Source organism: Eleginops maclovinus, chromosome 15 (assembly GCF_036324505.1).
Source record: "Eleginops maclovinus isolate JMC-PN-2008 ecotype Puerto Natales chromosome 15, JC_Emac_rtc_rv5, whole genome shotgun sequence".
Taxonomy (NCBI): domain Eukaryota; kingdom Metazoa; phylum Chordata; class Actinopteri; order Perciformes; family Eleginopidae; genus Eleginops; species Eleginops maclovinus.
In genome coordinates, this window is record NC_086363.1 from 13,256,679 (window position 1) to 13,279,888 (window position 23,210).

Here is a 23,210-nt window from a genome sequence, read left to right on the forward strand (position 1 = left end):
TTTGAACCTATAGTATGTCGAATTTATAACAAAAAATGTCACAGTTTAAAATGTTGAAAACTGAAAAAGTCAACATACATAGTATATAATGTTGAAACATTTAATAAAAAACGAAAAGGTTTTCGAAAAAATCACGAAAACTAATATAGTATGCCAAAAAAGCATAATACTACAATATGTTGAAAAATCGTTTAAAAAAAATAGTATGGTATGTTAAAAAAAACACAGAAAGAATGCCACAAAGAGTATGTTGAAAATATAACCAAACTACAAGTATAGGATGTCGACAATATCAGAAAAAACTGCATGGCAAAATATAAAATTTAAAAAAACACTTATCATAGTAGGAAGGGAATACACCGAAAAACAAAGCATTGTTGTGAAAATATCGTAAAAAAATATATAGTATATATATATGTCGAAAATATCATAAGGACAACATAGTATAGTATGTTGAAAATATTTGAAAAAACATATGGTATAGCACGTCAACATAGTATAGAATATCGAAAAAAGTAATAGTATAGTGTCAGTATGGTATGTCGAAATATCAGTAAAACATCATTTTTATTTTACGTCAAATAAATATCAGATAATCAACATAGTAGCCTATAGTATGTTAGAAAAAAAAATCATAGCAAAGTATGTCAAAAAAATATATAGTATGTTCTGTTAAAAAAATGTTAAATTTGTTTTTCATGTCATACATATCAGAGAGGTGCCTCGTATAGCTCATTTGTTAGATCTGACAGCCCGTGGACGTGAGGCTTGGTCCTAAAGCGGAGGATAAGCGTTCGAATCCTTTCATGTCATTCAACATGAAAAAACAATGCAAGAAAAATCAGAAATAGAAATAAAATAGTGCAAGAAAATGTTGCAAGTGACCAATTTGCAAGTCAATGCAGAAATAAGTCAACTTTATACATGTATAATAGAATAAGATAACATTTCAACAGAATAAAATACTGTGCAGTGGAATTTAATACTTTTTACTGTAACAATACATTTATATGTGAGCTGTTAACACATGTATTGAAGTCAAAGCACTAAACTATCATTTAAAGAGTCACAGTACAGTATGCGGAAACATTTATTTTTCTATTTTTGTTTATTTTGCTTACAGTATGCATCCACTGCAGTCCTTCCATATTTGTGTACTCGTGTGTTTGTCCACTAGGTGGCAGGACACACATCAGAGAGATGTAATTTCACTCGAACACATGTAATATTTTCGGGGGGTTCGTTTCAACCAGTTTACTTCACTGTGTTTATTTTTATTATTATTATTATTATTATTAAATCGTGAGGATATCACTTTCAAATCCATTATATAGTCAAACATGTATATTTTTATGAGAAAAAAGGGTATAATCGAGTGGTTTTGAAAAGTGAATAATAAAACAAAAAGTCATTGCGGGTGTTAAGATACGCCAGGAGGGTCAATATTAATCATTCGCCTCTCAAAATGGCGGATGAACCAACACGGGAGTGGAGCGAGGAGCAGCTAAAAAATGATGATTTGCCCAAAAAAGACGTAATAAAGTTCATTCAGGACAATGCAGCACACTCGGTATGTTTATTGCATTAACCCTTGTGTGATTCTAGGTTGAATTTCTTCAGGTTAAACATTAACGCTCACTTTGAGATGCGGCATGCTGCGTGGTTAGCTTAGCGTAGCAACATGAGGAACGCTGTTGTGTTTTAGCACTCAATGCGGACACACATGTATACTCGAAATGTGATGCGTTGTTTGAATATAAACCACAGCTAATTATTGAGTTGGACCAGGATCAGAAACTATTGCATTGAACATTTTGTCTAAATGTGTTTTTTTATTTATTGAGCATACGCATGATGGTGCAACAAAGTTATCATATGCTAACTTTCTCTTTGTAACTGCATTTTCCTTCCTTTTTAGTTCCTCAACGAGCACAAGCTGCTGGGAAACATAAAAAATGTCGCGAAAACAGCAAAGAAAGAACAACTGATTGTCGCCTATAATCAGCTCTTTGAGAGCAAAGTAAGTGATACTAAGATCTGGTGTTGCACAAATGAGAGTGCATGTGTTGGGATGGTGTCATCTATGTGGACTGGCTCACATTTAATAATTTGATTGATTGATTGACAAACAAGTGTATGTGTTTTATACTCGCTTTTTCCTTTGCAGAGGTTTAAAGGCACAGAACCAGTTGAAGACGTGACCGAGCAGGTTAGAAGTGTGAAACTTGAAGATAAGCCCAAAGATCTACCAGCAGAGGTTATTGATGAGGTACTGGTCAAGGATGTTGAATTTTGAGGGATTTGGGAATAAGATTGATTTGTCTTTTTTTTTTGTGCACACATTCAAACTACTTTAAACCACTCCTGTATTGCTCTTTTCAGGGTCCTCCCAAGTTCACCAAGTCAGTGCTGAAGAAAGGTGACAAAACCAACTTTCCAAAGAAAGGCGAGAACGTGAGCTGCTGGTACACTGGTAGCTTGGTGGATGGAACCGTCTTTGACACAAATATTCCCACAAGTATGACAAACCTCTACTTTAAAGTGATACTGCAAGCAAAAAATGGTTAATTGGTCATCTTTTCAAGAAAGGATGCCCTCGAAAAACCTTGACCTGTAATGTTACATCCCTGTTTTTTTTTTTACCTCCTCTTCAACTGTTTGATCTCTAGTGACATTTGTCCTTTATGGTTATGAATACAGATAAATTAAGTCCCAGTTAAACTGACCGTGTTTTCTCTCTGCAGCGGCAAGAAAGAAGAAGCAAACTAAACCTCTAAGCTTCAAAGTTGGCCTTGGCAGAGTCATCAGAGGAGTAAGTTTGATGATTTTGCTCTCCATTTAAACTTCTGTCAATTCCTGATTATGTCACTTCTCCCCCGCTGCATGCCATTATTGATAATCCTTTACTTTCACAGTGGGATGAGGGCATACTGACGATGAGCAAGGGCGAAACATCCCGCTTGGAGATTGAACCAGAGTGGGCCTACGGAAGGAAGGGTCTCCCTGACTCAAAGTATCCTTTCTGCTGGATTTGTTGTATTATGTCATAAAAATATAAATTCTAGTGTCACTTTATTTCCCACGTTTTCACCTACATGTGTAATCAGGTATTGTATGGTTGTTACAGACAGTACTTTCTTTTCCTGTACTGCAGCTGTAATCTGATCTGCCAACTGACTGCCATCTTTTCCTTAACTCAAGCTCTACCAGAATTCCACCCAACGCGAAACTGATCTTCGAGATTGAGCTGGTTGCTGTAGATTAAATGTCAAGTGCCAGGGAAAGAAAACATTCTCAAATGGCCTGGCTGTAAAGGATCGTGTTAAAATGGCATTTGGATTGCGCCGTACTGTTCCTACTTTGTCTCATTCATCAATACAATAACCAGTTATTGCAGCATTTCAGTTTTGGCCAGAATGTGATGGCTTGTCAATATTGTACATAATGAGACACCCTGAAACCTTATTCTCTGTATTTTTCTTGTTGTTCTTTTGCATGTGTAATGTAAATGATTAATAAACCTGTTTCAGAGACTAAATCATATCCTGGTTTCCATCTCATCATTGAGTCAATTGTACAGTGTTTGGATGACTATTGTGCCATTAAATTATACACAAGGATGTCATTGGTATAGGATAACTAGTTTGATCCCTCAAGTAGAATGTCTATCTTTGCTGATCTGGTATAAGGTCCCATGCATTGGTCTTGGAGATATTTTACATCTTCTGATCAGAAGATGCACAAATTAGCCTCTATCCTTTGAAAAGGATACCATACATTTCTGTAATGGGCTAAAAACTTAGTTGCAAATGTCAAAATTCTTTAAATTGAAGGACATACCATGAAGTAATTTTTTCCAAGCCCAATATTTATTCTGTACAGAAAGACAACATTCAGCCTGGTCAAAAAAGATTGGTGGCGGTCGTTGTCCTCCTCTTAAGCATTGGCACACTTAGGAGTTGGCATTGGGTCCCTTTTTCTTTCCGAAGGTGGGCACCACGTTCACGAAGCGTCTGTTGTACTGGATGCGACGCTTGGCACGGCCAGTCTTCTTCTTTTTCTTCTCCTGCTTCTCAACCTGCACAACATGACAGTAAAAGACATTTCTTAAAAACATTAAACATAATAATATAATCTTAACAAAAACAGCAAACTCACATTCCAACTGTGTTCTTGGGGCCAGTTAATGTGTTCATATGAACAGTTAGTTATATTGAAAACACACAAAAAACAAACATACCTTGGGTGTCTGTCCCCTCACTTTTCCAGCACGGGCCAGAGATCCGTGAACCTTACCTAAGGAGGAAAGTAAAGGGTTAAATATATTTTCCTGCAATCGTTCAGGCCCATACTGTTCCCATTTAAAAACAGTAACATGGGAGCCATCGTCTAATGAAATCATAAGGCTAAATGATGGCTTGTGCCACAGGGATGCTGGATTTCGAAACATCAGAGCCAGAAGTAGAGCCAGACATAACCTATACAAAATTAAAGGTTTGAAGCTATGTACTGACCTCCGAGCAGCCTGGCAGCTACTTCAAGGGTGCAGTTCTCTGAGATGCCACATGTTGCCAGGGAAGCATCATCCTCCAGTGGGCATCCAGCAAGGGACAGCACCTGATCCTCAACCAGGAAACCTTCCAGACCCTGGACATGGGCCTAAGATACACAAAAAACATTTGTATTCATTTCATTCAGATGAATAAAAACAGTAATCCATTCAAGTCATGATTCTTTCAAGATCAAAAGAGGTGTGGTATTACCTTAATCTGGCCAACAGTCTCCTGTCCGGTCACCTCAAGGGTGTGTGTGCTCTGGGAACGCAAGAAGAGCTGCATCTTGATGCTGCAAGAAAACAAGAGCAAAGCAACATTAATCATTATTAAAGTCACCAGTAAGTCACTGCTAGGAAACTTTTTTGTACATCATATTAATTTGAAATTCTGACAACGTAAAAGCTGCGGGGCATTTTTTCAAAGAGTAAAACAAAGAACACCAATAAGCTGGAAGCTTCAAAATCAGATACAAAGTTAAGAGGATTCTTCACTGACTAATACTTTGCTAAGAACATTTTATTTATTTTTTAAATAGCTTAAAGATTATAAAGATGGTAAGATCTTTACAAAATGTGTTAGTGTTGGGACATTGCCATGGTCAGCAGTACATTTCAAACTGACCAGAGTTTAAGAATAGTATTTAACAGGTTTTTTTGGAAGGAAACTACCGTAGCTGTAGTGGGGAAATCAGCTAGTGGTGTATGAAGTATTTGTGACAGCAAACATTATACGGCATGCCTGCAACTTTGAGCCAATGTACAGGAACTGTTGAATAACGTAGTAAACGAAAAAAGAACAGCACGGAATAAAAAGGGAAATGTTGAAAACTGACGAGCAGCAGTGCAAATCAACATGCCGGGAGCTGAACAGCCTCGTCTCTATCGGTAACTTGCTAATGCTATGCTAGCTTAACTAGCCACATGGGGAACGTGTTTCAAAAAGTCGTTTTAAAACACCATGAATGTCTCGTAACTGCTCCAATAAAGTATAACTTGGTAGACATAGGGATATTGGTACATTTTTGCTAAACCAAAACGTATCAGGGTTTCACATAAGTAGGGTTTTCCACTAAAATTGCACAGGCCTTACCTCGTTTGATGCTAGTCGTTCAACGCTAGGCATAGAAAGGGCTGTTTAAGGGCTGAAAGTGCGCATGTGCTGAATTACGTAGCCACGTCGGAAGTAGTCGCCACTCCCCTTACGATTTCAAATAGAGGGCTGCAGTTTGTACTTGCAATAATTTGTTTTTACTATATTTGAATTAACAACTCTGTGTGATTTATCAAAAATGTATGCTCCAAGCTTCATTAAATTACTTTAAGTTAGAACCCGATCATTAAATTCTCCACCTTACCAGGTCTTTAGCAAGCGGTGGCTTGAGCAGACCTTGGTTTTTCAGGGCAATTTACCCGTTTTAAATTATTGGACTCAATTCTTCCCTTCACTCACCAGTAATAAAATGGAATAAACAATAAATATAAAAGCCATCAGCTCTTACACAGGTGCTGTATAGAACATAACCGTTCTCACATTCCATAGTGTTTATTTCTAGGTTCCTTTAATGTGTTTCTGTACTAAAATCATACATGAATTTAAGAATGTGTTCTATGGCTCTGAGATCTTATGAGGTCTGTATACATAATTTACCAATAAGGAATTAATGGAATGATGGATTCAACCAGTGAAACGTTAGGATATCAATCTCTTTATTATGAAATAAATTCAAAATAAAAAAAAAGGTGGATCAGCTCACTTTCTGTATGGAAACATACTTATGGAATATTAAAAAACGTTCAGTTTGAGGGAGAAAAACACAACTCAAGACGTAAATTCTTGAAAGCCTCCGAATTTTAAACACAGAAAGAGATCAAACTAGTCATCGAAACTAAAAATTAAAAAGCTTTAATAACACAAGAAAAATATATTTGCCTTGACAAATAACATGCATTTAAAAACCCAGAACAGCCAGTGTTGGAGATGAAAAATATACCAATTAACATTGAATGTTTCATAATTGATCAACACGATGTCACAGAGGGCAAAGAGTATTATATTCCAACCAAGTGATACAAAGTTAGGTTTATTAGTACAATTTAACCCAGAAAGGAACAAATCAGTTGTCTTGGTTGGACTGAAATCTCTGAGGCATCATGTTAAGAAACCATAACCAGAGATTTAGGCAGGTCAGAAAGGATGCATTCCTCTGAGTCTTCATCTTCATGTAAGGATTTTGTCCATTATGTTGGGGGAGGCGGGTAGTACTGGTTATACTGGGCATATTGGTTGTACTGTCCCCAGGAGTTTTGTCCCCAACCACCGTACTGTTGCTGATGAAGAGGGAAAGAGACGAGAACATGTCAGACAAATCACTGAAAACATTTCAGCATGGATACATAAAACATGAACTTAAAGTCCAAGGTCAAATGAGAAATGTCAATTCAAATAACATTCCCAGTCATATTGACTTATTAAGCAATATATGCCAGAAAAAAAACTAAATTTCCTTCAAAATATAAAAGTCCAATCATATTGTCTTCCTGTAAACGGAACACGTGTGCTTACGCATCAAATCATCTAAATTATAATATCATGAAATCCATCTATCAATCTCAACACTTAGCCACAAGTTGAGCCTTAGTCCTCTGTAGCTCCACCCACAACTTGTGTGCCTCGTCAGTTCTTTTTGATCAAAATGCATAACTGAAAGGTTCATAACAGCTGTAAATGGCCATACATGTTTAGTGTGAACCTTTGAATGCTCCAATAGAAAACACACCTGGTACCAACTGTTGTATGCAGAGTTGTTTGCTGCTGGGTCCGTCGCTGCTGCTGCCGCACCCGTTGGATCCTCGTCCACCCGCTGTCTCTTAGAGTCAGGCTCCTGAGCACTGGAGAAGAAAAGGTAAAGTTAGTATAATCCCTTGTAAAGCCATTCACAAAGAAATGCAGAATCTATAGAACACTTTAATTGACTGCTATTCATCTCTTCCTTCAATGAAAATGTGTTGGTGTGTCCCATCCCTGTTCTGTTATCCACCTGTCATACCCGTTCTCGGCTTTCCTCTTCGTGGGTTCACTTTCTTTCTGTAGTTTTTGAAGTTCCTCATACGCAGCCCCAAGTCTAAAAGATGCGAGATAAAAAAAAATAGTCAGTATCACACAAGACAAAAAGGAGACAATTTAGACGTCACTTAAAGTAATGAAACTCACACATTGACGTCACTGCCAAAGTCCTCGAGGAACTCAACCTTGCGCTGGCAGAAGAGGAGGCGGGATTCCAGGGGCATCTGGCTCTGCAGGGCCCGGTCGAAACAGGCCAAGATCTCAGCCTCATTCTGTGTCACGTCTCCACTGTATTCCAGCTCAAGCAGGTTCAGATACAGCTTTGGACTCGTCTGTAAAGCCACACAATTATGAGTGAACACCACACAACTAGTGTAAAAAACAGCCTTAGTGGAACGTGGTACAATTCCCCATTGTTGCATAAGGACTGGAGTGTCTTTGCATTCCAAGTATAACTTAATGGATAACAATATAGCTTAATAGTGTCACTTTTTTTCTAAACCTGCGATCTGGTAGAATTAAATATAACCCCACCCCTGAAAATTGCACAAATGCATGGAATTTTTTTTTTTTTGGGATACTGCAGCGGTGATTCAGAGAAAAGGTTATCCTGGGAGTGTGTAGACACTTTTGTGAACCGTTTCTCTTTACTTGGCTCTACAGAGAACGTTGTCACTTGTGAGCATATAAATTAACACATACAGCATGCAATTTAGTTATATTAACTGCATGACTTGTTCTTAAGACAGAACAGATTGACATAATGCAATATTTCATGAGGTCTGGCTGGCTCTTTAAGTTTCCATGATGACCATTACTTATCTCACCTGGTCTTTTTCGAGAGCATCCAGCAGCACCTTCCTGGCTTTGCTCAGACTTCTCTGCACCTTCATCATCTGCCGGGCCAGCTTCACAGCGTAGAACGATGTCTCGGTAGCATTCTTCGCAGATTCCATGGCCTCCCTCAAAAGGGCTTCTGCTTCTTCCAAGTTACCGTGGCGCCGCTCCAGACTGACCCTCCTAAGACGCACCATGGCCAGACCGGGGACTGCTGCCTCCAGGGACTTCAGGATGTCACGAGCCTCCTCTACATTACCTGGAAAAGAACAGCAGAATGCTATTAATACACATCAGATTATACAACATTTTACCACTCAAAAGTTATTAATCCTAATTTACATATAGAAACACCCTCAGATGTAGATTATTCATTCAAAATATCCTTTGGTTATTTGACTTTAATTTGCATGCTGGTTTGAATGAGCGTCATTACCTTGCTGCTCCTCGAAGGCCGCCCACAGCAGGTGAATTGCTGGCTTCTTGGTCAAGTGGATGGTACACGCTTTCTTGTAGACATGTCTCACACCATCAGTGCTGTAGCCCTCTAGATATTTTGCATACTTCAGAGTGAAAGAGAGACAGCAAGTTGGAAGAAATGCAGAAGAGGACAGAGGAAAAAGAAACAGAGGAGAAAGGCAAAAGAGACAAGACATTTTAAACCTAAAATTTCAGTTGACAGAAACAGTGAATTTCTTCATTGACAAGATCGTTTTTAGAAATTTTCTGTGTAAACCCATCAGCACCTTCATGGAACCAATTAGATAAGTTTCTGTAAGGTAGTGGGAGACGAAGTAGATGCAACGTAGTAGTTGGCAAATGCTGCAGTCAAATCTTGTGTGGCAAGCTGGCCATCCCCTAATACAACAGATACAGTCACATATCAACGTTACACGCAAAGAGGAGTGCAGGACGATTTACTGTGTCGATGTGATATCATCGTTGGTGGGGGAAGTGCAGGGAGGTAGCAGGAGTGAAGGAGAGGTTAAAGGTCAAATTACCTTGGTCCAAAACTCCTCATAGAGTGCGCAGGCGATGAGGCATCGTTCAAAAAGAACGATCACACGCTCCGGAGTCCCGTTCTCAATTTCAAAGTCCAGGTACTCCTTCCAGTTGTTCAGCTGGTTCTTCTCTAAGGATTTGACGTGGAAGTAGGGTCTCTTAATCTGAAATTCAAGAGTAAAATTAAGTCAAAAGTGGCACAGACAAAACTAAATTTACAATACTAAAACTCAAAGAGGGACGTACATCCTGATAATGTTAGTTTCCCTAGTTAATGCTCACTGTTCTGTTTAGAGCTTTAATTGTGAAAGGTAAAAGTGAAAGGAGTGTAGCTGTAATGTGCTGCATCGATAATGTAGGAACATTAAAGAGTTTGCCATCTTGGTTCAGACTAAGGAGGCTGTTATTTCACGACCTTGATAAAAAATAGGCAAAACGGAAGCGCTTAACACTTGTTGGTGTGTATAATGGAGGCTCCATTTAGTCAGAAGATTGCAAGCCAAAAGCAGACAATTGCATTGAGGGAAAATTAAGAGGGAACCAATCTAAACGCTTATAATGGCAAATGATGAAGTCATTTCATTGCATACAAGATTTTCTCTATAACAATGAGATAAAGCAACAAAAAGAAATTGTCTACTGTTAAAGTTTTGGAGAAAAAGGAACACATACCGCTTCCTCAAAGGCCCAGCGCTTGCTGACTTCATGTTCGTTGTGGTTGAACACTTCCTGTCGAACCTCGTTCACCTTGTGGCGCATATTCTCGATCTCCGTCACTCTCTATACAAAGACACAGAAAAACAACTGGTCAACACTCGTGCATTTGTCACCCAATCACATTCTCCACTTGATGTAGAAACTGCAAGTCTTGCAGCCAAGTATTTACATCACCATGAGCTTGCCAGAGACAAGAAGCCTGTGGAGAGGGGGGGAGGTATGTATGCACCTTGCATATCAGCCTCTGGGTGCAGGTGCTGGGCCTCAGTTGATCCTTTTAGTTTTAGGGCGAGTCCCTGATGCCAACTTGAATCCCCCCTGGCATTCATTGGCTTGGCTGCTGACATAAAGACACCTCTTCAAACCTGAACAATGCTTTCTCATCATGGAAAGCAGGCAAGCTCCTGCTAATGCCTGGAGGCGGTGCTACTGTAAATGTGTCTCCCCTGCAGGAGGAAAGTGGATTTTTACCTTAGCAGGGTCCGCAAGGTCCTCGGTACCAGGTGGTAGGTCATCCTGAGTGGAAGGCTTGTCCTCGCTCTCGCAGATCATCGCCGACAGGCTGGCTTTCGAGAGCTCGAGCCTCATCTGAATGAACTCCTCTTCTGACAAAAAGTGTTTGGGGTTGTTGTTCTGCACGTGATCTTTAAACCTGCAAAGATGAAAAACGGATACATAAGATTAAACTTGAAGAAAGGTTTCAAATAGTGTCCATGTAGCTGCAATTATACACATTAAACAAAACTTCAACTACAGAGAGCTGGTGTTTCTGGAGTATAACAATAAAGCAGATCAATAGAATTGTTAATCAGATTTTCGCCTACCTCTGGAGGTGCTGGGAATACAGCTGTGTTGGGATGCCCAGGATTCGGTCATAGATGGCGGTGACGTTAGCCAGTTTCCCCTGCTCCGTCTCCCAGTTGATGTAGGACTCCCACAGACGGTCTGAATGGAAGTCTGTGCCTGCCGCAAGCACTGCATGATCATAGGCACTGATGGTAGAAAAGAAGAGAAAAGGTTGGGAATGGTATGCAATTATTTATCATTTAATCAAATATTAGGTTAAATTCAACCATGGGATTATGAGTAGATTGTGCGGTCAAAAAAGTCACATAACAAAAAAGCTATAAAAAGGTTAAAGTGTTTACTCACGCTCGAATGCGTCCCTCAGTCTCTGGGTCACTCAGATCAGAGTTCTCTTTGATGAAAGTCAGGTAATGCAGCCACAGATCCACACTGAGAGGGATGGCCTGCAAGCCTCTTCTGTATACCTTGGAAGAGATCAGACCCAAAAAAAACCATGTCAACAGTTGGAATGCTTTTACTTTACTCATTTAAGTGGCTCTCTCTTTGCCCCATCTTTGATTTCTGTAGCAGTTGCTGTTTGCAGTCTCAATAATTGTTCTTTAAAATAATGGAATGAATAATAAGGCCAAAGCCAGAACTGTTCAATTGACACAAGCCAAATATTTTATTACAAATAGCAGCACATACAGGTAAAACACAGCAAAGAAAGCAAATGAGTACAAGTGCACAATATATTAATATTTACCTCTTCTGCAATCTGTATATTCTCGTGTTTCTTTTCAATATCAGCATACTTCTTCCAGTAGCCATAGCAGTAGGGATAGCGTAGGAAGAATACGTCAAATGATTTTCTTACAGCTGGAAGAGCATTCTGCAAGGGAGACAAGCAATAAGATTAATTAGATTAGTAATTCCCACGAAGTACAACAATGCTTCTGGTCGATTTTAGTAATATACAAAGAGTAAATATTGACATGTCTTCGCTTACCTCTTGCTCCACATACTGCAGCAGGTAGACCCAACCATTGAAGTCTTCTGGGTTCTCCTCACATGCTTGAAAGAGTTTTTCAAACTCACTAGGCGCTTCTGGCTCAGGCTCTGCAGGAACAGCCAGTTCTTGTGTGGCTTCTCTGGATTGTTCTTCCAGCTCCATAACCTCTTCCATCACATGTGGGGCCTCGGTCGCCTCTGGTGAAGTTAACAAAGAATTGTGAATAACAAGTTTTTTTTAAACATAAAAAAGGGAGGAATTTTATTTGCAAGGTATCGAGTGTTTTAAATCAAGTTTGACGTGCATGTTAAAAGGCCAACAGAAACGTGCCTCCCTTTGTGCATTTGCAGGATATAAACAAGATGTATAGCAAAAACGTAACATATTTTGAATACCTTGACTGTTATCCTGAGTAGCAGCTTCTGGCAAAACGGTCATCTCCTGGTTGTATTGATCAGACTCTCCAGAGTTTGGTTTGTGGTATAATGGCTGCTCGGACTCTTCTTCTGGCTGGGGTGGAGGCGGCGGTGGTGGTGGTGGCTGCTCGTCTTGGAAGAGCTGAGCACTGGCAATCTGAAACTGCTCCACAGCCTTCTCCACAGATCCCAGCTCTGTGGTATTCATCTGCTCATTTGGTTTCTGGTGTTGCTCGGGAGCATCCTGGGACTCATCGGAGTCTTCGGGTAAGATGTTTGCGAGTGGTTCTGGAGTTACCTGGTCATGGGACCAGTCTGCAGTTTGGCCTAGAACCGGAAGGTCAGGAAGAAATGCATCCCCATTGCTCTCCATGACAGGGGACTCAGTGTCGAGCATTCCAATACAAGTGTTGTCTAAGAATTGCAGGCCTGGAGAGAAGAAGGATGGATTATCATTTGGGAAGCTACAATAAGTTGCTGATACATTGTCTATATTTCCTATGCAAATAGTTTCTGTAATTTTAAAAGACAAAATATACCAGTTTGAGCTTCCTAGCGTGAGGATTTCTGCATTGTATTTGTTGATTCGTCTTCGATAGTGAATAAAATAAACAAGAGTAAACTATTTATACATTACGAATTAAGGAAGATAAGAAATGTTATCCAAGTAAGCTAGCTTCACAGCAAAAAAGGTCACCGCAGCAGCAGCTGGTGCTACAGGATACTTCCCTGTTCTAACATTAAAACAGACGAAGCTTAAGATAAAACCTACTATAAATACTGTAGCCACGTGATCGGCTTCTTAGTTAAGTAACCCTACGAGTAGCTCATGAACTTAAATGGCTAACTAAGATATGGGTTTTCGAAACGGTTATGTTAGCTTTAGCCTCGATTGCTGTTTGAGGCCCTGTGGCAACCGCAAGTATTTGTATAGTCAAAGTTCAATCATAAGTTGGGCCTTACTTTGGGTCTCATCTATTTCCTGGAAAGTACCGCGGCACTCAAGTTACCAGAGGTTGGTGTTTGCCTAACAATAGCATTTAGTCAGTTTACTACTATGTCCAGCTTACCAGAGCCATACATGTTGATATGAATCGTACCCAGCAGGGATTGATAATCTTACACTTTCATTACCAAATGGTGACTTGAACTACAACGTGCTACGTATTTGCATCCATCTCCAGTTACTAGTCGGCACCAACGGCTTCTCCACGTTCGCTAGTGAGCTAACGTCGGCAATTTCCCTAGCTACCGTTACCACCAATTGCTAGTATAAGCTGGTTGTTAAGTTGCAACGATTATATTCACATTTAACCAATTGTTTTCGAAAATAAAGATGCGTTTAAAGATCTTACCCGTATCTTCCATGAAATGTTGGCCAACCTTAAGAACTTGTGAACGCTGTTCGAAGTCACTTTATCCGTGTCTAACCCACTACGGCCCGGCGCGCTTCGACAACCATACTTGACTTGGAGGAAGAACCTAGAAAGGCAGTGTGCGCATGCTCAGTTTCGGTTTACCCCGCCCCTATGTGTGGTGGATTCAGGGTTTGATAAATCCATGAGAAAAACATTATTGCAACATTTCTGATAAAGTGTACGTGCAAGGTCACTAGATTAAAGAAAGAGAAAGAGAAATACACTTGGTTAAACACATAATAGATATCAGTAGAATAATTAAAGCTAAAATAAGCCTAGCTACGCCACTGATTAAAACCTATAATATAGCAAGAATTGTGAGGCTTGTATACTGTAGGTGAAAATACAAGCCTGCCTCCACTTAATAAGAATTCATAATTTTTCAACACGTGTTGCCTTTCCATATTTATCCATTGTTGAGAAGTAAATTTCTCGTTAGACATCACTTTACTAATACCAGTAGGCCATTTAATAGTTTTAGTAATTGCTCTATCTAAATGTTTAAATAAATGCAAGAAAAAGGCTGCTTTCGACAATGTGTGAAACTGTAGTTCCCCCAGCACTACACAAACTCCACGTCACAGTTTAATCGTACAGGAACGCTTTTGAATGAATGACAAGACATGTCGGGAAAACCCGGCTGTAAACGCCCCCTCCCAGATCATTGTGCCTACTGAATCTTTGGATATGCTTCATATTTAGAGTCCTGTGTGTAAATATTGTAGAAGACGTCATTTTAAAGGCGATTTAATGCACAATGAAAGCTCAAATGGCGTCAACACTGGGCTAATCATGGACCTGTCTGCAGTTTAGTTGCTTGAAGCGCGCATGCGAAATGGCGTATGGTACCTTCAGGTGCCGTCGGAAGTGCTTGTTTCCCTGGCCCACAGAGTTGTTTGATGTACTTTATACGTCTGCAATGTGTGATTATAATAAATGATGAGTACATTGACGATTGCATTTTTATCTTAAATTAAAGTTGAGAAGAATTTAGACTTTTAATAATTATTGCTCTCTTAAAACATTACATAATACTAAATTAATTAATTGAGTAAAGAATACTTAATGATACAGTAAGAACACAAGAATGTCCCGCAGTTACTGTAGGCTGAACAGATATAGGTATGTATGATGCAGTTGTTAGTACAATAAATGTTAATAGTAGAACTCCTTGTCACAATGAACAGCTGAAGGTATGATATCAACAATGTATTGGCCTACAGTAGTAGACATTGGTAGAAAAAGAAACACGCTATATAGGATAGTATAGACAGTATGGAAAGTGGTATCAACATTATGGGTATGTAAGAGAATAAAGCCACAGCAACACCATAGCTATATTAGTTACACTGGCGTAAAGTATACCCCCGCAGCCCCCGCGAGGCGGGGGGGCCCCGGCCCCCCTCATATGAGAACGGGCCCCCTACCTCTATACCCCAAAGCGGCCGCCGACAGCATGTTAGATTTCTACTAGAGCGGCCGCGGCCGGCCGCAATTTTGAAAGACACTACATGAAATAATACTGCGCCAGTGGATACATGAACAACTTACTTTTATTTTGAAACATTATTTTGAGTAGGCTAGTAGTAAGGAGGCCGTGGCAGGTGGCGGTGGGGGGCCCCAGTCTAAGTACCTGCAGGGGGGCCCCAAGTGCTTGTGTTACGCCAGTGATTAGTTATAACTGATATGACTTGCCAATGTTAATATCATTATTATGTCCATTTAATTATAATCTGATAGAATCACACTAACATTAAAATAGAGAAAATACGATAAATAACACAACCTAAAAATATATATTAACACTCAAGGCTTTCATGCAACGCCCTTGTAGTAGAAGGGGTTTTTTGGGTCTTGAGATGTCTGAGCCCTTGCTTAGCCCCTGAACGCAGCAGCAGTGTGTGTGAGTAGCGTAGAGGAAGTGGCGGCTGATCTGGGTCCGCACCTTTTCCGGTAACACAGCACCGCTGTGACTGAACGGCTGGAGAGAGAGAGGGAGGAAGAGAGACAGAGAGCGGCAAGAGCGGGGAGAAACGGCCCGGGGACTGGGGATGATTGCCGCAGACGTAAGTATACACCCCGCTCTCTATTTTCAACGCATTTGTTTCGCTTTTCTATCGGCAGAGAGAATATTTTTTCGGATTCAAAGTTGTCCTCTGTACTAACACCCCTCCCTTCTCTGGACCGCTCTTGTGTCACACAGGGGGAAGAGAAGAAAGTCGGATGAATCAATGACCTTTTGAACGCTCTTCCTGTGGATGTTCCGATGCAGAAACGGACCGTAAATCTATTTTTTTGGGCGTGATTTGATACGAAAAACACTGCTCTGAAATCAATCGACTCGATTCGGCTAAGGGCAAGTGTGGACAGCCGGCAGCCAAGGAGGAAGTGGGAACCCCGGGCTTTGACAGGGCCTGATTTATATAGTAAGCTAGGCACAAAAAAAGCCACTCTGTTTCAAAAAATCTAATGAGAGAAAGAAGATTTTTGACCGAGAAGAAACACTTGAAATGTGGATTTTGAAGGAAGTCTAGTTTGAAACAACGGGATGTCATTTTTTCTCCTTATATCTGAGGGCAGTGGATCATGAACATATATCTCCACCCAATTCTGCGAGGGCAACACACATACTGCTCCCCTTGAAGTCACCCTCTCAGGTCAGATCATCCAGCTAATTGTAATCCGTTACCAAACTGCACAAACTTGAAAGTCACCGCCTTTTGAATATTGACACTGTCAGCCCACCGCTGCCATCACGTGGACTTTCAGACACACTGATACTGTAACTTCTCAGTTGTATTGAAAACAACTTTTATTTTGTCTCTCACAGGAGAAGTTTTTTTCTTCTATCAAAGTATTTATGCACAGCAAACAACATGGGCAAAATGCTGTCAAAGATCTTTGGCAACAAGGAGATGAGAATATTGATGCTTGGACTTGATGCCGCTGGTAAAACTACCATCCTGTACAAGCTGAAGCTTGGACAGTCGGTCACCACCATCCCCACCGTTGGCTTCAACGTGGAGACGGTCACATATAAGAATGTGAAGTTCAATGTCTGGGATGTGGGGGGACAGGACAAGATCAGACCACTGTGGAGACATTACTACACAGGCACCCAGGGCCTCATTTTCGTGGTGGACTGCGCTGACAGGGACAGGATCGATGAGGCGAAGCAGGAGCTCCACCGAATCATCAACGACCGTGAGATGAGGGACGCCATCATCCTGATCTTCGCCAACAAACAGGACCTTCCAGATGCCATGAAACCCCACGAGATCCAGGAGAAGCTGGGCCTGACCCGGATCAGAGATAGGAATTGGTACGTTCAGCCCTCATGTGCGACAACAGGGGATGGACTATACGAGGGCCTGACCTGGCTTACCTCAAATTACAAATCTTAGTGTTTCTCCATTCACCAGCCTGGACACTTTGAGGCAAATAAAGTAGCCGAGAATGAAAAAAAATGCAATCTGAAGCAATTAATACAATGACCTCTCTGCTAAGTGTATATCAAAGAGAGTAGCAATTATATTTTTGTTTTATTTTTCTTTTTTGATATTGACTTCAATATAACCCCAGATTTCATTTAAACAACAGACAATTTATTTTTCTGGCTTTATTATTTCTTTATTTTGCTTTGGTTCACTTTCTGTATAATCAGTATTGTTTAAATATACAACACGCTCTCCTTTGAGCTCTTCTTTTGTTCACCTCTTTTTGTATAATTTCATTTTAGGGGACTCTTTGGGTTACTTTTACCTATGCTTGACTCTCATTCAGTATTCCCATGACCCAGCTACATATCCAAAGGATGGGGAAAGTCCAGAAACCATTGCCTACATCAGCATATCGCTTTCATGGCCCAAACGGCCTCTGTAATTTGAAATAATGTACATTCTGGATATGTTTGGACATCAAGAAAAAAAAAAAGTTTTCATAATTGATTGTACTGGGATGGTTGAGGAGATGTGTTTGTTCTTATTTCATGTGCAGTTATCACATCCATCATGTCTACTGTGGCGGTTTGTTTGAAAGACACTATGTGGAAGCTGGATACTCACACACACTCACTGTGATATGGATATATATTTTTGTTGTTTCAGGGTCTTAATCCGTTACCACCATTCTCATTTCTCTTGTGTTTTTCCCAGAGCTTCCATTACTGTCGAGTATTTGTAGTTTCAGTTGCCTTCAGGAGCAACCCGGGTTACAGGTGCCCCAAAATCAAGACAGCGGCTGAACGTATTCTAAAATGTTGAGTTTGCACTTTGGGGGGGGGGGGGGGGGGTTGGTAACCAGTTAGCTGGCTGTGCACATTTCAGACGTTCTGTGACTGACTTTTGGAACCCAGCAAGTGTTAACGATATTCCCAACCCCCCACCACCTCCATGTAGGTGCTCAGTGACTACAACCCTTTATTCTTTTTACCCATCATCCTCTGCCTGTACACTTAAGTTCCTGCACCATCTTTCTGTTAAAATTCCAAAATATAATGTTCTGTTTAAATTTTGTTCCCTTGCTCTTTTGCTATGCTGATGAAATAATAAAAAAATATATCCAGATCAGTACGGAAGTGACGCCTTTTCAATAAGCAGCTGCAGCCGTTAGAAGCAAAACTAATATTTCACTTCTGAAAAAGTGTAACTCATAAAGGAGGAAGTGAGATTTCAGTGTGTTAGAATTGTTTGAAAGGACAAAGTGAGAGGAGACTAGGAACGTTTGCTTTCTGCACTTGCATGTGTGAGTCACTGGCTGTGAATAAATGATGAGATCTCTAGTTTCCGAGTTGTGATTGTTGGGTAAAGCGTGCTTTGCCACAGGTCTGAAAGTAACCCTTTGTCAGCGGCGAGCTGAATCCTTACATGGCTTTTGATCTTTTTTAACAGAGGAGAGTAATGTGGAGTTGGTCGAACTCCTGAAACATGGAAAGGGTAAAAGTCAACAAGTTTGAACTTTTCAGTAGGGTATGGGTGGACACTCCATACGTACTTGGTAATGGGTAACTTCACTTTTGTATATATATAGGTGCTGGTGAAAGAAGGAAATACACATTTCTCACAAATCATGCTCTATAATATCGTGATAATAAAAACAATCTTACATTTTTGTTAGAATTTGCCTTCAAAAAGTGAAATTGGGTCACAGAGAATGTAACGAGAGCGGTGTTGTGCTTTATTCTTGTGTTCCTACTGAGGTTTAGAGTTGCAGCCTCAAAGTCAGCCTTGGTTTCCTTCTAAATCCCCATAAGTGACAGACTTGATCATTCATCTTTGATTTGTTCAAACCACTTACTGTATATGTATATGTTCCTAAACCATAAGAAAAATCCAAATGGTGTATCCCTATCTCTTAACGCACATCTATAGAGGCATGTGTGAATTGTGGGTGGTGACATCACTGTGTGAAGTCAGGAAACGCTTGTAATAGGAAAATAGTTGTCATCAAAATTGGTGGGCTAACATGTCTGTAGGAAAGCAAGAACAGTGACAGTATATGGTTGAAGATAAACAGGTAAAATACTCATTTAAAGTGCAGGTTATTTCTTTATTTCAGAAAGTGCTAAGCAGTAACAACACAGGAATCACTCTCCAATTATCTGAAAATGTAACATTTTGTAGGTATTGCATATTTTTCCTAATATGTTACTATAGCGATGTCTAGGATAAACTGAGTCAAGGGATTCCTGTTGCAGGAATGCTTGCTGTCTATCTAAGTATTTGTTCTGTTTGCTCATGTGATGTTTGTTCTGTTAGCTGGTGAATTGAAGTTTGACCTGTTGCTGGGTTTAAAGCAGTATTTTGCATGTGACCAGCATGAAGGACAGGGACACTGAGATAACCACACAAATACCATTGCCTGTCGACTTTCCTGAAAGTGATCACTTTCCAGTTCATTTTATGGAAATTTGAAGCATCCCTAACAGGAATTTCTGCATTTTCAGAACATTCTATTGTATTGAAAGCTCCTTATTAGTTGAGGGCAGTGCCTCTGCTGTGTCAAGTATGATCTTGTTTGCTTGTCCTTTTCAATTCCTGGCTTCCATTGTGGATGTGGACATTCCAAAGTGAAATCTACAAACGATTTTTCGTGTCTCAGGAGAGGAAATATGGAAAGGCAGAGAGCGGTTTGAAAAGGGCTCCTGATGTTGCGTCAGCGGCGCCAGTGAATCATGCGGCCCATGTCGGAGGCCTTTTGTGCAGCTGTCACTGCACGCAGCAGCAGATGCACTGCAAACACATTGGCTAGTGTCACTGGCTGTCAGGCTCACCTGTGGCCCTCAGTTAAAGAACACCATTTATGAGATTGTCACTCCTAGTAAGGTGCCTTTTGTCAAGAGACAAACCTGCCACTTCAGTGCTAGCAGAGCAGTTGCACTCCTATTGCTTTGAAAGTTTTTTGTAGTTCCCCTGCAACCTCATTGATACAATGACACATTTCTTTCAGTTCCTCACCATTAGTCACATCAGAAGTGATTCACTTCAAATGTGTTTCCTGTGACCAGCCTCCCAGTAAAAACGTACTACGGAAGTGTTGGATTTGAATGAAAGCCCGAGCAGACCTGCTGATTTTTTCGTGTTAAGCTCTAGCCTCGAGCACAGCCATTGTGTGTCACTGGCTGGGGGTGGACTTGACTATTGTACGCCTTTTTGAAAGGGGGGACTCATTGGCAGTTCCTCTATCACATGTTTACTCTGGCGTTCCTCTTTGATTCTAATCTCATTTCAGTTCTTCAATCAGCAAACCAGGACACCGTTAGATATTTCAACCTGAAGCTGATTTTAAATCAAGTAAAATAGGACATTAAATCCTCTAACATTTATTATAGGGAGTACCTGAACCAGCTGTTAATTATGTCACATGCCAAAGTAAATTTTCGTCTACATGAATGCAGTAAAAGCATTGATTGTGTTTGAGTCAACTACAATCACACATACACTAATGTACTGAGATATAGAGTTGAATATCACAATTCTCATCATTGCTTTCCTCGCACCTCAGGCAGTCACTGTCTGCCTCTGCCCACAGTTGTTTCCATAGAGCCGGGGAGTTTAGAGATGGTATTCTCACTGTACCTGCAAGAGTCAAAGGCCAAGTGAAGCTCTTGGTGCGGGTGTCAGTCTCAAGCTTTTTCTCATTCGGTTTGTACAAATGTGCTTAAGAGTTAGTTTCATTGGCTGGTGTAGATATGCACAGAAACTGCAAAATGTTGTGTTATAAAACTTCCCATTATATTTACTATTTCGATATTTACGATCAGGTTAAATAGTTTGACACTTTGAGTTCTATGCTTATTTGTTTTTTACTTACTGATACCTAGAGTTAGGTCTAGTCTCTGTTTATTAAATATGAACCCACAGGCAGAAGCTGGTTAGCTTAGTCAAGAGAAACAGCTAGCTCAGGTAGGTCCAAAATGTGACTTGTAACTCGTCTTTAGCTCACCACATGATTCATTCCACGTTATATATAGCTTGTATAATTTCACTCAAAATAAAAATAAACAAGCATTCAATTCCTGGCGTATCCAGTGGTGGCTGTTACCAAGATATAATCCAATATACAACCTAAAAATTGTCATTTTTACACTTCAGTTGTTGCAAAATAATCAAATGATCAGAAATGGTAATGATTTCCCATCTAACTTTTTGGCGAAAAAGTGATTAAGTATATTTCAAGGACTGTTGAACTTTTCCTTTAAACAAAATTGATAAGAGAAACCAAGTTCATCGGTAAATGTTGGCATAAAACGTTATGGAAATATTATCTCAATCACACAGAGACTAATCACATTTGAAATTCCTAAGAAAAGTGTCCATAAAATAGTTAATTCAAAAATATTTATACATTATCTAACTCAACACCCCTCCCCTGCTTTTTCTTTATCAAACCAATTCTTCTTCAGCTCATCAAGAATACAATTCATGCTTTGGTTTTCAATCTTCTTCAAAAACAACTGTCTTTTTGATTGAATGATTATCCTCATACGCATTTCCTGTCCAACCACATCTTCTATTGAAAAACACAAAGGGACTTTAGGACTGGCTGGATAGGCCTAAGCTACGGCTCGAAAAGTTTCAATGTCGCGGTTGTCATGGAGCCCGTTTAAACAGTGTCGTAAAAGCAGCGTGCAGCTTGACATTCAGCTTCTAGGCAGTTGTAAGTTCCTCAGAATCTGTCGCACATTGCATTTCCCCTCGCCTTTGGACAATGTGCTAATAATTACAGGGAGCCCGAGGCCTGTGCTTGCATTTGGCGGGGAAGCTGTGCAGTGGGAGGGATGTGTTTGGCAGTAATGATTCAGGTTCACAGATGTAATTAATGGAGGCTGTGAAATGAAAGCATTGTTTTTTGACATCATTCAAATCAAAACTGCTTATTTTCCAACATCTTAAAAAAAAGAGCAGTTGGAGAGATCAATGTTTGCATAAAGCAGTGAAACGGATAACCTATTTGCTTCGATTAGGGTTTACTCACAATGTATTTAATCTACACTTTCTATATAAGAGTCTTTTTGGGCCATAATGTCCAAAAATCTTCCCTGTTGCTGAAACTACTTGAAACTAGAGGGTCAGAAAGTGCAGACCTCTTTCAAGGCCGTTTCCATGAGGAAAAATGTTGCATGTATCCAGTGCCGCCGCTCCCATAACGCGCATTACGCGCTGTGCGTAGGGCACCAAGTGTCGAGGGGGCACCACCAAAAATAGCCTAATGAAAAATCGTCATAATAATTATAAGGCCGAAATTATTTCAGTAGACTATAGAAATATGAGGCACTTTTTAGGCATACTACTCAAAGGTACCGATGGTGCCCCCCTCTCCCCTCCCGCCTCCCCTCCCCACTCACTCATCACAACTCATAATGTTTTTTTATTGGGGGGGGGGGGGGGGGGGGGGGGGGGCATCATGAAGGAATTATGCTTAGGGCACCAAAATGGCTAGCAGCGGCACTGCATGTATCCACCCTTTGTTTCTGATATCCTCCAAAATGTGATATGTTCTTCCATGGCCATGCTTTGCTTTTCACAAAATGCCTTTAAAATCGGGCCAGCAGTTGATCTATAATGCTTTTAAAACTGTTTATCTCTCAGTTAATCCTCCTCTGTTAATTTATTTTGAATTGAATTAACAGAATCAGCAAATGCAAGTTACATGTTTCAAAAGCCTTTGTAATAAAATCTGTTAACCCAGGTCAAAGGCTGCCATTCACAGGTTGTGTAATTATTAATAGGTCTGCTGTGGAATAGTGTCAACCTGAACAGGGGGTGCCAATTACTCTTAAATGCCGCTCTCTTTCCCTCTGGTGCCTGCAGGTTGGCAACCGCCCACTTGTACAAACACAGAATTAGAGTCACCATTACAACTTCATCCCTAAATAACACACAACACTAAATCCAAAAATAAC

The 23,210-nt window shown here is 40.2% G+C and overlaps 4 protein-coding genes across 5 annotated transcripts; 2 read left to right on the top strand and 2 right to left on the bottom strand.

Moving 5' to 3' along the window:
• The first annotated feature begins 1,315 nt into the window (after positions 1-1,315).
• On the top strand, positions 1,316-3,543 carry fkbp3 (FKBP prolyl isomerase 3). Its single transcript, XM_063901381.1, has 7 exons — positions 1,316-1,570; positions 1,919-2,020; positions 2,168-2,269; positions 2,383-2,518; positions 2,745-2,812; positions 2,916-3,013; positions 3,211-3,543. Exons 1-7 carry the CDS (start codon positions 1,466-1,468, stop codon positions 3,263-3,265), a joined length of 666 nt encoding a protein of 221 aa, XP_063757451.1. The 5' UTR covers positions 1,316-1,465; the 3' UTR covers positions 3,266-3,543.
• Positions 3,544-3,847: 304 nt separating this feature from the next.
• On the bottom strand, positions 3,848-5,765 carry faua (FAU ubiquitin like and ribosomal protein S30 fusion a). The gene is made up of 5 exons (XM_063902881.1): positions 5,646-5,765; positions 4,764-4,845; positions 4,515-4,659; positions 4,241-4,296; positions 3,848-4,078 (listed from the first exon to the last, which is right to left on the bottom strand). The coding sequence occupies exons 2-5, from the start codon at positions 4,836-4,838 to the stop codon at positions 3,953-3,955; spliced, it is 402 nt and encodes a 133-aa protein (XP_063758951.1). The 5' UTR covers positions 4,839-4,845; positions 5,646-5,765; the 3' UTR covers positions 3,848-3,952.
• Positions 5,766-6,245: 480 nt separating this feature from the next.
• Positions 6,246-13,917, bottom strand: prpf39 (PRP39 pre-mRNA processing factor 39 homolog (yeast)). Of its 2 annotated transcripts, none has more exons than XM_063902209.1 (15): positions 13,745-13,917; positions 12,369-12,818; positions 11,971-12,170; positions 11,728-11,853; positions 11,328-11,446; positions 11,000-11,167; positions 10,647-10,827; positions 10,131-10,238; positions 9,458-9,622; positions 8,893-9,019; positions 8,447-8,715; positions 7,767-7,951; positions 7,603-7,677; positions 7,333-7,444; positions 6,246-6,883 (listed from the first exon to the last, which is right to left on the bottom strand). In XM_063902209.1, exons 1-15 carry the CDS (start codon positions 13,755-13,757, stop codon positions 6,794-6,796), a joined length of 2,388 nt encoding a protein of 795 aa, XP_063758279.1. In that variant the 5' UTR covers positions 13,758-13,917; the 3' UTR covers positions 6,246-6,793. The 2 variants fall into 2 exon arrangements, with proteins under 2 accessions (XP_063758279.1, XP_063758278.1); XM_063902208.1 differs by having other exon boundaries at positions 7,594-7,677.
• A 1,740-nt stretch (positions 13,918-15,657) lies between these two features.
• arf6a (ADP-ribosylation factor 6a) lies at positions 15,658-18,375 on the top strand. Its single transcript, XM_063901889.1, has 3 exons — positions 15,658-15,873; positions 16,011-16,464; positions 16,638-18,375. The coding sequence occupies exon 3, from the start codon at positions 16,684-16,686 to the stop codon at positions 17,209-17,211; it is 528 nt and encodes a 175-aa protein (XP_063757959.1). The 5' UTR covers positions 15,658-15,873; positions 16,011-16,464; positions 16,638-16,683; the 3' UTR covers positions 17,212-18,375.
• Positions 18,376-23,210: the final 4,835 nt, after the last annotated feature.